General features: G+C 46.2%; 1 protein-coding gene across 2 annotated transcripts in view; it reads right to left on the reverse strand.

The window, feature by feature from the left end:
• Positions 1 to 625: 625 nt before the first annotated feature.
• LOC129823377 (serine/threonine-protein kinase TAO2-like) overlaps positions 626 to 12331 on the reverse strand; it is a 32708-nt gene continuing 21002 nt past the window's right edge. Inside the window, exons 17-20 of one of the 2 annotated variants that reach the window (XM_055882305.1) lie at positions 5813 to 6052; positions 5519 to 5731; positions 4843 to 5025; positions 626 to 4699 (exon numbers count right to left, since the gene is read on the reverse strand). In XM_055882305.1, coding sequence (XP_055738280.1) covers positions 3761 to 4699; positions 4843 to 5025; positions 5519 to 5731; positions 5813 to 6052 — 1575 coding nt within the window. In that variant the 3' untranslated portion in view covers positions 626 to 3760. Of the gene's footprint in view, positions 4700 to 4842; positions 5026 to 5509; positions 5732 to 5812; positions 6053 to 12331 lie in introns of both variants that reach the window. The other variant, XM_055882299.1, reaches the window with a different exon arrangement.

Here is a 12331-nt window from a genome sequence, read left to right on the forward strand (position 1 = left end):
AGGTAGGGGGAGCGCGGGAATCTATCAAATAGCGCACCTCTAACTTTGTACAGTACTAATGCAATTAGTCAAATCAGTCACACTACGAAATCCTACCAAATAAACCACAATTCATTCATAATACTGTGAATATCTAGTTTCAGACATATCGTTTACTTTTCTTCTGGTTTGTGCGAAATCATTAAGAATAATATAAAATCAGTCTGCACACCACCAAGATGAATTGGTTTAGTTTTGACTCTTGGTTGACAATGTTGGGGGAGGGTGGATACTGTATTGATGCTCGAGTGCCAAATCAACACTCATTTGTTTCTATTCGTCTTTGTTGCCTCTTTTTGATATTTATGAGTCTTATTTTTGTTTATATTTATATAGTTTTAAATGCTATGATCACTTATTTGTGTTCCAAACATTTTAATCAAAATGACAGTTAGTGCAGAATGCTTTTTATTTTGTTGTGGCGGGTGGGCAGGGCTGAAGGGGGGGGGGGGGGGTTCGCCCAGGGAGCCATACAAGCTAGAACCCACACTGGGTGGATGGATTATCTTGGCAAAGGAGAAATGCTCACTAATAGGGATATAAACAAATTTGTGCATAAAATGAGAGAAATAAGATTGTTTGTGCATCTGGAACATTTCTGGGATCTTTTATTTCAGCTCATGAAACATGGGACCAACACTTTACATTTGCATGTATATTTTTGTTCAGTGTAATTAGCCTAGCACGCAGAGGCACATAAATGAGTACAAACATCAATCCCTGCAAACAAACTCCACTATCAACTCTCAAATATCTCATAGGAGTGCTGATCTAGGATCAGTTACGCCATTTAGATCATGATGAATACAATTACATGGACAGGGAGGACATGATTCTAGATCAGCACCCCTATGGGCCTTGGAGTGGTTTTCCCCAAGTCAATGTCCTTTTAAAGGATACACAACATGTAATCTTTACCTTACATCTTTCATGGTTAGTTACACCAACTAATATAGTCTGTGGGCGTTCCTTTGAACTGATACACATTCCAACCAAGTCCGTACAAATGAAGACAGCATCAAAAGTCATTTTTTCCTTTTTTTATTTTTCAAAATTATTTTTGTGTTTCTGTACAACAAATTCTGTGGCAGACCTCCGTTCCACTTTGTACTGAACCTGAACGTAACTTGGCCTCTCTCTCTGTACAACAGTTCTATATCCCAGCACACAAATCCATTCCTCCTCTTTCTATCAGATTCTCGCTCATCCATCATCACCGTTGCCCTGCCGCACCAACTGAGGTGTATCTCAATAGTCTTAGGAGTCCCCTCATCTCTCCTTCGTTTGAATGATGTGAAAGGACAGGTTCAAGTGAAATTCCAACACACATCCACCAAAGTCCTTTCACCTGTGCTGTTTTCTATATGCCGGTAAAGGGGATGAAATAAGGAAAAGGAACTACTTTTGACTATTGAGACCCACCCCTCTAAGCATACATCAGCACTACATGTGGGCAGCGACATCACACATTCTCTGTCCCGTCAGCTCTGTCTCCATGCCCTAGTCTAAAAATCACAGCCTCTGAAAAATGAATCCAGCATGTTCCATCGTGAACGTGTAAGCTGAAGTAAACCACCCCAGACGTTTCTTGAGGTAACTTAGAGGTTAGAGTATTGAAATGCACCACTGGAGACCCAATGTTTCCCACCCCACCATTTTGTCGTAATGTTGGTTCTGTTCAGATTTGGCAGTGTGAGTTTAGGAGCCAATGGTGATTCTCTACACAAGAGATCCTGGGCTCGGTTAGAATACTTTAAAATAGCTCATGCCTTTCTCGTACTTGACTACTGATGAGTGGTAAGGTGAAAGCATAAAAGTGGCGACACTTCGCTTCAATCCAATTCTATCCAGAAATATCTTCCAGAAAGGAAGGCGGAAGGAAAGGAAGGACACAATGAAATATTCACACCAAGCTATTTAAAATGTATGCACTTGCTTGTTCTTGGCTGTTATATACGTATATATTTTTAAAGACCAAAAAAATGTAACCAACAAATTCTGATTATTTTTGGTGGGGTGTAGTAGTGTATAGGATGAGTACTGTAGTGTACAATCAACAAGCTTGGCTAGTCCGTGTCAACATGAACCACAAGAAGAGAGGTACAATATGGCACAAAACGTGCTGGAGTAGAGGCTGACTTTAGTCTAGAATTCAATATATTCACACATACAGCTAAAAATATGAACGGCCCGTCCACATTTAATACTGGCTCTATAACACCACGACCTTTCGTGGTAATGCACTGCCCAGTAGACTCCGACCCTGAGACCATAGAGGGAATGCTTGGGGAAAAGGTAGTCGTTTTTCTCCTCTTAAAAAAATAATAAAAACAATAGCATTCTTTCCATAGCGCTCCATAACAGAAACATTGCTCTTACTCCCCACCTAGTGGTCAAAATTGGCAATTAAAACATTTTTAAAAAACTTCTTTTTTTTTAAACAAAATTAGTGTGTACAACAAACATTACAACTGCTCTAGTAGTAATAATAATAATAGCAACCATATCTATTTTCCCTCAAAACTATTTTCCAATTTCTATTCACATGGCAAAATGATCATTATTATTACTCTACCAGCGTTTGAGTGCTTTTATGTACACTAAGTACAATGTAGGACAAAGGTGTTGGACAGTGAACAATCTTCAATTTTACTGTCAAAACTTCTGACAGGTATTATATACTTATATGCATTTCTATAAACATGTATGAATACAATGCTTCTGTACAGCACTTTCATGCATTGAATTGTAATAACTGCTTTATGCACATGTACTTCTACACACACCTACCAGGCTGTGTGTCCAGGAATGGGTCAAGCGTGAAAAAACTAAGCGAGCATTGAGCTCTGTACACACCCGCTTTCATCACGTTCACAGGGAAATTATTGCTCGGCAGTGGCAGAGTTGTGTTGGGTCAGCCGAGCCACCGGATGGCAGTGTTACATCTGTCATATATTTGAAAATCCTATTACCAAAAAAAAAAAAAAATGTTTCTGTAGTTGCCTCTCGTGGTTCAGCTCCTTGCTCCACCACAAATGGACAGTATACGACCCATCATTACCTAGTATGCTTCGCGTGTTAGTTTCTGCGTTATTTACATAGTTTACATTGTATTTTAAAGCACCCTCTTTCGAACCATTTTATCTCCACATCCATTAATTTCTCTCAGTTTGATGTCAGCAGAGAAACCCGTTGCTGTTAAAACTCCCCTTTAAAAACACCGCTTTCCTCCCACTTGTATCCCTCCCGCCTGTGTAGACATTGTTATACTCTAAGGTGTCTGTCTAATCTAAGCAGCTAGTCTGCTCAACTGACCCCTACTGGTGGCCAGCCCTGTCTGACCTTACTGTTAATAGCCCCGCCCCCTCCCTCATCTAAACCCTTCTCCTGAATTTGTGAGAGAGATGACCTCATCCAACAATAAAAATCACCTTGAACAATAGGAATGGTGGACCTGCTTTGGCTCGGCCCTTTGTGGTGGTAAACCTGTTTTAGCACCCCCTCTCCATGAACAAACACTCTTGTAGAAGTGAAATCAGGGACATTCAACCCCCCCCCCCCACACTCACTGCATGGCATATCTCAAACGATACCCTATTCCCCATACGAGAGGGTTAGGGTATCGTTTCAGAGGCAACCTCAGAGAAAGGGCAGGCTTGGTTTGTTCTCTCACCCCGCCCCATTAAGACTGAGGGGTGGAGCCTATCATTGCCCTTCCCCTTTAAGAGTAGGAGAGGTGGGAGCCGTTGGAGATGTGTGAGGTGACCGAGGTGCTCCGGCTCAGAACCCCCTCGCCCCCCCCTGCCCCGCCGGGCCCCCCTGAGGCCGTCCTCCTCAGGGGCTGTGGGCTGTTCCTCAGGGCCATCAGGCTGGGGCCCCTGGCAACCAGACCCCCGTATCCCCCTCCCTGGGAAGACGAGGAGGAGGAAGAGGAGGGCGGCGAGGAGGAGTAGAGGGAGATAGGTGGTGGGGGAGGCGGAGGTGGCAGGAGAGCGAGGGACTGGGCTGAGGCGTGTTGGGAGAGGTGGTGGTGATGAACTCCTCCCCCGTGGTGGTGGTGTTGGTGGCCTCCTCCCCCACCCCCCCACTCTCTCTCCCTCTCCCTCTCGCGGTCCTCGCGCTCGCGGCTCTCTCGGTACAGGTGCGGCGTGCTCTGGTGGTGGTGGTGGTAGTGCTGGGGGAGGTAGTGTTGCTGCTGCTGCTGCTGCTGCTGGTGATGGTGATGATGGTGGGAGGACGAGGAAGAGGAGGAAGATGAGGAGTTGGAGGAGTGGCCTCTACCACTCATGTTCATCTCACTATCCCTCCCCAGGCCGTGAGACAAAGTGATCGACTCGGCACGGCTGAACCCTCCTCCACCGCTGCAGCTGTTCTGGCTACGCCACGAAGGGGGCGCCACAGAGTTCTGCACGCCGTGGCTCCAGTGGCTCCCGGAGCGAGGAACAGGGCGGGAAGGCCAGCCCCCGGGGCCAGAGGAGGGGCTGGGATTGGGGTAGCCCTGGTTGAAGGCCTCGGCAGGGATGCCCGTCAGAGCCATGTTGCTGAAGCCAAGACGCATGCTCTCCGAGTCAAATGCCTCGATTTCCCGTGCCTGGCGCTCCAGTAGAGTACGGATACGCTCTGAACGCTCGTTCTGCAGAGACAGCATCTCTTCCTCAATCTAAGAGAGAGGGAGGAGGGGAGAGAAAAATAATATTTTAAGTGGCCTATCCTTTTTGGTGTCATCTATACTGTACATATTCTCTTGCACACACACACTCCCTTCAGACACCCCTCCGCTCCATCTCTCTGTGTCGCTCTCACCCTCTGTTCCAGCAGGGCCCTGCGGATGGACACCCTTTGCTCCAGGTCCTTGGCTTCTCTCTCGTGCTGGGAGTCTGTGTGGATCTTGATCTTGCTCTGGTAAGCGTTCAGCAGCTCCAACTCCTGCTGCAGCTGCATCCGCAGCACCTGGTATTCTGCTTCCTGTGTCTCGTCCAATCGTAGCTAGAGGGGGAATGGGGGGGGGGGGCTGGACGTCAGTAGAGCACACCCTGGTCTAATGGACGGTTTGGGGATGTCTATCACTCAAAATGTGGGATTTGTAGTCCTAATTTGTAATTTTTTGGTATACATTTTTGGTGTAGCTGGTTTAATATGTCAAATCAAATCAAATGTATTTAGTGCTGTACAGAAACCCAGCCTAAAACCCCAAACAGCAAGCAATGCAGGTGTAGAAGCACGGTGGCTAGGAAAAACTCCCTAGAAAGGCCAAAACCTAGGAAGAAACCTAGAGAGGATCCAGGCTACGAGGGGTGGCCAGTCCTCTTCTGGCTTCTATGTAGGTGTCTAGTTGATGTGTAGTGGGTGTGATCTGCAGTATGTGCGTGTCTTTGTGTGGGTTATGTCTCTCTGCGTGTGTGTAGTTGTTTTGAAGTATTGCGTCGTTGTAGTTGTCAGGCGTATGAGAGGTGCACGGTAGGGTCCTTGCCTTACTCACAGCCTGTGTGGACAGCATGTCGTTGATGGAGTGGTCGTACTGCTCGGCCAGAATGGCCAGTTTCCTGGTCTGCTCCTCCTTCAGCCTCTTGAGCACCGCCTTGTGGTCGGCCTTGGGAGTGCTCTCCAACAGATGGTTCCTCAGGGCCTTGTACTGACGCGTCTGGATCTTACACGTGTCCTGGAACTGACGCTTGATCTGGAGCTCCTTGGACTGGGAGAGGGAAGAAAGGATAGTGAGGGAATGAGGAAAGGAAGGTGAGAGAGGGGGAAGGAAGGAGAGAGGGAGCCTTACCTTGAGGCTCTTGGGCTGCTGGCGGACCTCCACTGTGTGTTTCTGCCGGAGTTCCTGCTCCCTTCTCTTGTTGTACTCCATCTGGTTGGTGAGCTCTGTCTGGTGCTGCGTGCGGATCAGGTCGGCCCGCGTACGCTGCACCGCGCCCAGCTGACGGAACTCCAGCTCCTGGGTGGACTCGTGGTGCCTCAGCAGCATGGCACACTCCAGGTCCCTCTGGGTCTGCTTCTTGTTCAGGTCCTGGAGGGAGGGGAGAAGGGAAAGAAACAGGTATAGGAAAAAATATGGAGAGGGTAGGAAACATGTCAACCAAGTGATCACAATACAATTAAGTAGCTTGTGTGTGTATATATATATATATACTGCTCAAAAAAATAAAGGGAACACTTAAAAAACACAATGTAACTCCAAGTCAATCACACTTCTGTGAAATCAAACTGTCCACTTAGGAAGCAACACTGATTGACAATAAATGTCACATGCTGTTGTGCAAATGGAATAGACAAAAGGTGGAAATTATAGGCAATTAGCAAGACACCCCCCAAAAACAGGAGTGATTCTGCAGGTGGTGACTACAGACCACTTCTCGTTCCTATGCTTCCTGGCTGATGTTTTGGTCACTTTTGAATACTGGCGGTGCCCTCACTCTAGTGGTAGCATGAGACGGAGTCTACAACCCACACAAGTGGCTCAGGTAGTGCAGTTCATCCAGGATGGCACATCAATGCGAACTGTGGCAAAAAGGTTTGCTGTGTCTGTCAGCGTAGTGTCCAGAGCATACAGGCGCTACCAGGAGACAGGCCAGTACATCAGGAGACGTGGAGGAGGCCGTAGGAGGGCAACAACCCAGCAGCAGGACCGGTACCTCCGCCTTAGTGCAAGGAGGTGCACTGCCAGAGCCCTGCAAAATGACCTCCAGCAGGCCACAAATGTGCATTGGACACGTTTTCCAGAAAAAGTGACAACAGCACCCCCTGTCCTCATTTAAGCCATTTTGCCACAACTTTGGAAGTATGCTTGGGGTCATTGTCCATTTGGAAGACCCATTTGCGACCAAGCTTTAACTTCCTGACTGATTTTCTTGATGTTGCTGTAATATATTTACAATTTTCCTCCCTCATGATGCCATCTCTTTTTGTGAAGTGCACCAGTCCCTCCTGCAGCAAAGCACCCCCACAACATGCTTCCACCCCCGTGCTTCATGGTTGGGATGGTGTTCTTTGGCTTGCAAGCCCCCCCTTTTTCCTCCAAACATAACAATGGTCATTACGGCCAGACAGCTCTATTTTTGTTTCATCAGACCAGAGGACATTTCTCCAAAAAGTACGATCTTTGTCCCCATGTGCAGTTGGAAACCGTAGTCTGGCTTTTTTATGGCGGTTTTGGAGCAGTGGCTTCTTCCTTGCTGAGCGGCCTTTCAGGTTACGTCGATATAGGACTCGTTTTACTGTGGTCATAGATACTTTTGTACCTGTTTCCTCCAGCATATTCACAAGGTCCTTTGCTGTTCTGAGATTGATTTGCACTTTTCGCACCAAAGTACATTAATCTTAGGAGACAACGCGTCTCCTTCCTGAGCGGTATGACGGCTGCATGGTCCCATGGTGTTTATAGTTGCGGACTATTGTTTGTACAGATGAACGTGGTACCTTCAGGTGTTTGGAAATTGCTCCCAAGGATGAACCAGACTTGTGAAGGTCTACAATGTTTTTTCTGAATTCTTGGCTGATTTCTTTTGATTTTCCCATGATGTCAAGCAAAGAGGCACTGAGTTTGAAGGAAGGCCTTGAAATACATCCACAGATACACCTCCAATTGACTCAAATGTCAATCAACCTATCAGAAGCTTATCAAGCCATGACATTTTCTGGAATTTTCCAAGCTCTTTAAAGGCAGTCAACCTAGTGTATGTAAACTTCTGACCCACTGGAATTGTGATAGTGAAATAATCTCTAAAACAATTGTTGGAAAAATTACTTGTCATGCACGAAGTAGATGTCCTAACTGACTTGCTAAAACTATAGTTTGTTAACAAGAAATTTATGGAGTGGTTGAAAAACGAGTTTTATTGACTCCAACCTAAGTGTATGTAAACTTCTGACTTCAACTGTCTCATCTCTCTCCTGTGGTGCCCAGTGTGATTGGCGTTTCTCTTGTGGTCTGGTGTGCTCAGCAGAGGGGAAGAGCGAGATTATTTTTAGTATTGTGACTATGGCGTCTTAACTAGATGAGTTCATTCGCTGTGCATCAGATTAACTGTTAGAATTATGTACTAAAGAACTGTTGAAGATCGCTAATCACTACCAGGTTGAAATTTGTAATAAACGTCAAATTCTGTTAGGTTGATATATATACTAGAAGTTACCACTGGGCAGCCTCTGCCGAGGACTCGCCGTCTCCCCGTTTTGCTACAACGGCCACTCCGTCTGTGAGCCCTAGTAGTCGGTCTTTTAAACAGAAAGAACTGCTTCTGTTACAACTGGAGCATGATCGTGACAATGGTCGTGTTAAGCATGAATTGGAATTTAAACAGGATTTGGAGCGTGCTAAAATCAAGCTGCAACAAGAGCGGCTAGAGTTGGTTAGTGAAGGAAAGCTCTCGGGGTTGAGTTTATCCCGGGAAGGTTACCCAGATTTACCTAGGGGGTCGCTCCTCCCTCGGTTGTGCCCCGGACTCATTTGATATTGTTGGAAACTTAGTTGCCAAAATTGAATGAGGGATCCTGAGACGTTATTTGTTGTTTGAGCGTGTTGCTGATGCTAGGAGTTGGCCTGATTCTGACCGCACTTCAATGTTGCAGTGTGTGTTGACCGGTAAAGCGCAGGAAGCACATGCAGCTCTTGGTGTAGCTGACCGTGAAAAGTGAAGACTCTCAGAAGCTGCAGTTTTGGTGGACGAGTACGTTTTGACTCATGTGTCTTTGCTGAGCCCCGTATTCGGAGTGAGTGGGGGTGTTCGGAGAGATTTGGGCCTCGCCCACCGAGAAACTCTGGTTCACGGGCAGAGTTTCATTCAACTAGGGTTGAGCCTGGCTCCTGTGGTAAAGCTGACTTCTGTCAAGAGTGTCACTGTCAGGGTTCTGGTCATTGGAGAAACTAATGTCCTGTTCAGCCTCCAGTATTTATGCTGCAATAGTTTGTCGGGGGGCTAGGGTCAGTCTGTTATCTGGAGTATTTCTCCTGTGTTTTCCAGTGTCCTGTGTGAATTTAAGTATGCTCTCTAATTCTCTTTCTGTCTCAGAGGACCTGAGCCCTAGGACTATGCCTCAGGACTACCTCGCCTGATGACTCCTTGCTGTCCACCTGGACATGCTGCTGCTCCAGTTTCAACTGTTCTGGCTGCGGCTATGGAACCCTGACCTCTTCACCGGACGTGCTACCTTGTCCCAGACCTGCTGTTTTCGACTCTCTGGAGACAGCAAGAGCGGTAGAGCTGCTCTAAATGATCGGCTATGAAAAGCCAACTGACATTTACACCTGAGGTGCTGACCTGTTGCACCCTCTACAACCACATTATTATTATTTGACCTTGCTAGTCATCTATGAACATTAGAACATCTTGGCCATGTTCTGTTATAATCTCCACCTGGCACAGAGGACTGGCCACCCCTCATAGCCTGGTTCTTCCTAGCCACCGTGCTTCTACACCTGCATTACTTGCTGTTTGGGGTTTTAGGCTAGGTTTCTGTACAGCACTTTGTGACATCAGCTGATTGTAAGAAGGGCTTTATAAATAACTGTGATTGTTCTCAGGGCAAATTCAGTGCTTGTTAAACCTAAGCCTACGGTGTTAGCAGCGCCTGTCCCACATCAGTTCACTCTTGTCCCTCGCTCATGCCCAAGGGCATGTGAAAGTCCATATTGACCCAGATTATTTGCCTTTCATTACGTAGGGTTGTGTGTCAATGTCAGGAAGTAACGACCTAGTGCCAGTGAAGATCTTGAGAGACAGGTGCCTCTGAGTCGTTTGTGTTAGTCTGTGTTACCCTTCTCTGCGGAGACTGTTCAGGGGAATAGTCTTTTAATTAGGGGAATAGGTTTGAACTCTGTCAGTTCCATTGCAAAAATGTATGTTGGATTCTGAACTGGTGAAAGGTGAGGTTGTTGTAGGGGTGCGTCCTTCGTTGCCTATTGAGGGTATAAACGTTATCTTTGGGAATAACTTGGCTGGTGAGCATGTGTGGCCTGTCTCTATCTCTAGTGGTTTCCAATAGGCTATCAACTGTAGGGATTCCAGATGAGAGAGCAGAGTTTCCCAAAGGTGTTCTCTGCGTGTGCAGTGACGCGCTCCATGAGCCGTGGCGACACACTTAGATTTCTTGTGACCGATATGTGCTTTTGCACCTTTCAACACCACAGCTAAGCACACAACCACTCACACAACTGACTACATACACCATTGTTAACTGTATATACCGTAATTTCTGGACTATTATGCGCACCTGAATATAAGCCGCACCCACTGAATTTAAAAAGATGAATTTTGTACATAAATAAGCCGCACATGTCTAAGGTGCCTACCGGTACATTGAAAGAAATGAACTTTACACAGCCTTTAAACAAAAAACGGCTTGTAACAAATAAATAGGCTTTTAAACGAAACACGGCTTGTAACAAAAATTAAAAAAATAGCAGTAAACAGTAGCCTACCAAGAAAGTCATTGGTCACTATCTTCCTCCTGTGCACTGAAACCACTGAAGTCATCTCCTTCGGTGTCGGAGTTGAATAGCCTCAGAAATGCTTCATCCGATGTTGGATCATTTTCATTGTCGCTCTCGTCACTTTCATCCGGAGGCAAATTCCCCGCTGAGCTCATGCTGCCCTCTTCAACACACAGCAGTCCAGCCTTTCGAAACCCGTTGATGATAGTGGATTTTTTGACAATGCTCCACGCTGTCAGGACCCACTGGCAGACTTGACCATAAGTTGCTCTTCGCATGCGGCCCGTTTTAATGAAGGATTTCTCCCCACTTGTCATCCAAGCCTCCCACTGAACACGGAGCGCCACCTTAAAATGCACGATTTACACTGATGTCGAGTGGCTGCAAATACTTTGTTGTGCCCCCAGGAATCACAGCTGGAATTGAGTTTGTCCTCTTGATGGCTTCTTTCACAGAATCTGTTGTGGACCCTCATGCTGTCCAACACGAGCAATGCCTTGTTCTTGTGAAAGAATCCTCCCGGTCACTTGCCGTAACACTCCATATGCCATTCATGCATTAGGCTTTCCATCATCGATCCTTTCTTGTTGACTTTCACAACAATTCCTCTCGGGAATTTTTATTTTGGCATCGTCATGCGTTTGAAAATCAACATCGGTGGAAGCTTTTCTCCTGATGCCGTGCAGCTCAGAACACAGGTGAAGTGCGTTTTTCAATGCCCAGTTTTCAGCGTGATGGATGATTCGCCTTTCCTGTTGACAGTCCGAGTGAGAGGCAGGTCAAACGTAAGAGGAACCTCATCCATATTTATGATGTCATGCGGGCCGATGGAATGCTCCGCTATCTTTGCATCAGTGAATTTGCGGAAGTTTGAAACTTTTTCCTCGTAGTCGGGAGGGAGCAGCTGACACACTCGTCCGTACCCTGATGGACAGGCCTTTACGTCTCATAAATCTTAGACACCACGATGGTCCACCTCTAAAATCCTCAAACTTCATTGCGGTGGCGATTGTTTTGGCTTTCAGTCGGATCTGCACAGTTGAAACACCTCGGCCGTCTGCTCTCTGTGTGTTGACCCAGTCTTCAAGCTAATTTTCTAGTTCGGGCCATCTGCTTTTCTTCCCTCTGAAAGCTTTTGTTGTCTTTCTGCACCGAGTCAGTTCCTCACGCTGCTGTTTCCAACGTCTTAACATCGACTCATTCAGGCCAAGCTCCCGTGCAGCAGCTCTATTTCCTTTTCCAACAGCCAGATCGATCGCCTTCAACTTGAAAGCTGCATCATATGCATTTCACCGTGTCTTTGCCATGATGAGGGTGACAAAATGACTACCGTAATCAGAATGATGGGAAGTTTGAGCGCGCTCGATTTAAGTCACATTATGTGACGGTGCTCAGTTTTTTGGCGGCATGAATCTTGTGAAAGCGGGAAAAATCCATAAATTAGCCGCGTCATTGTATAAGCCGCGAGGTTCAAAGCGTGGGAAAAAGTAGCGGCTTATAGTCCGGAAATTACGGTAGGTTACTTCAGTTAATAAATGTTTTTGTAACTTCGTGGGTGCCTGATCAATTTCACATAGAAATGCAATGTAAAATGTCATTCTCATTGAAAGCAATATCTGTTCTGTGTGGTATTTCTATGCCTCCCGTTTTTGTTGTTGCGTGTTTTACATACTAGTTTCCAACAGGTGAAAATACTGTTATTGAAAATATGTTGCCTTCAGAAAGTATTCAAACTTCTTCCGAATTTTGTTTTCTAGCCTTATTCTAAAATAAAACTATCTACACACAATACACTATAATGGTAAAGCTGTGCTGCGACGCTCCCCATCCAACCTGACAGAGTTTGAGGATCTTCAG

This window comes from Salvelinus fontinalis, chromosome 2 (genome assembly GCF_029448725.1).
Source record: "Salvelinus fontinalis isolate EN_2023a chromosome 2, ASM2944872v1, whole genome shotgun sequence".
NCBI classification, from domain to species: Eukaryota; Metazoa; Chordata; class Actinopteri; order Salmoniformes; family Salmonidae; genus Salvelinus; species Salvelinus fontinalis.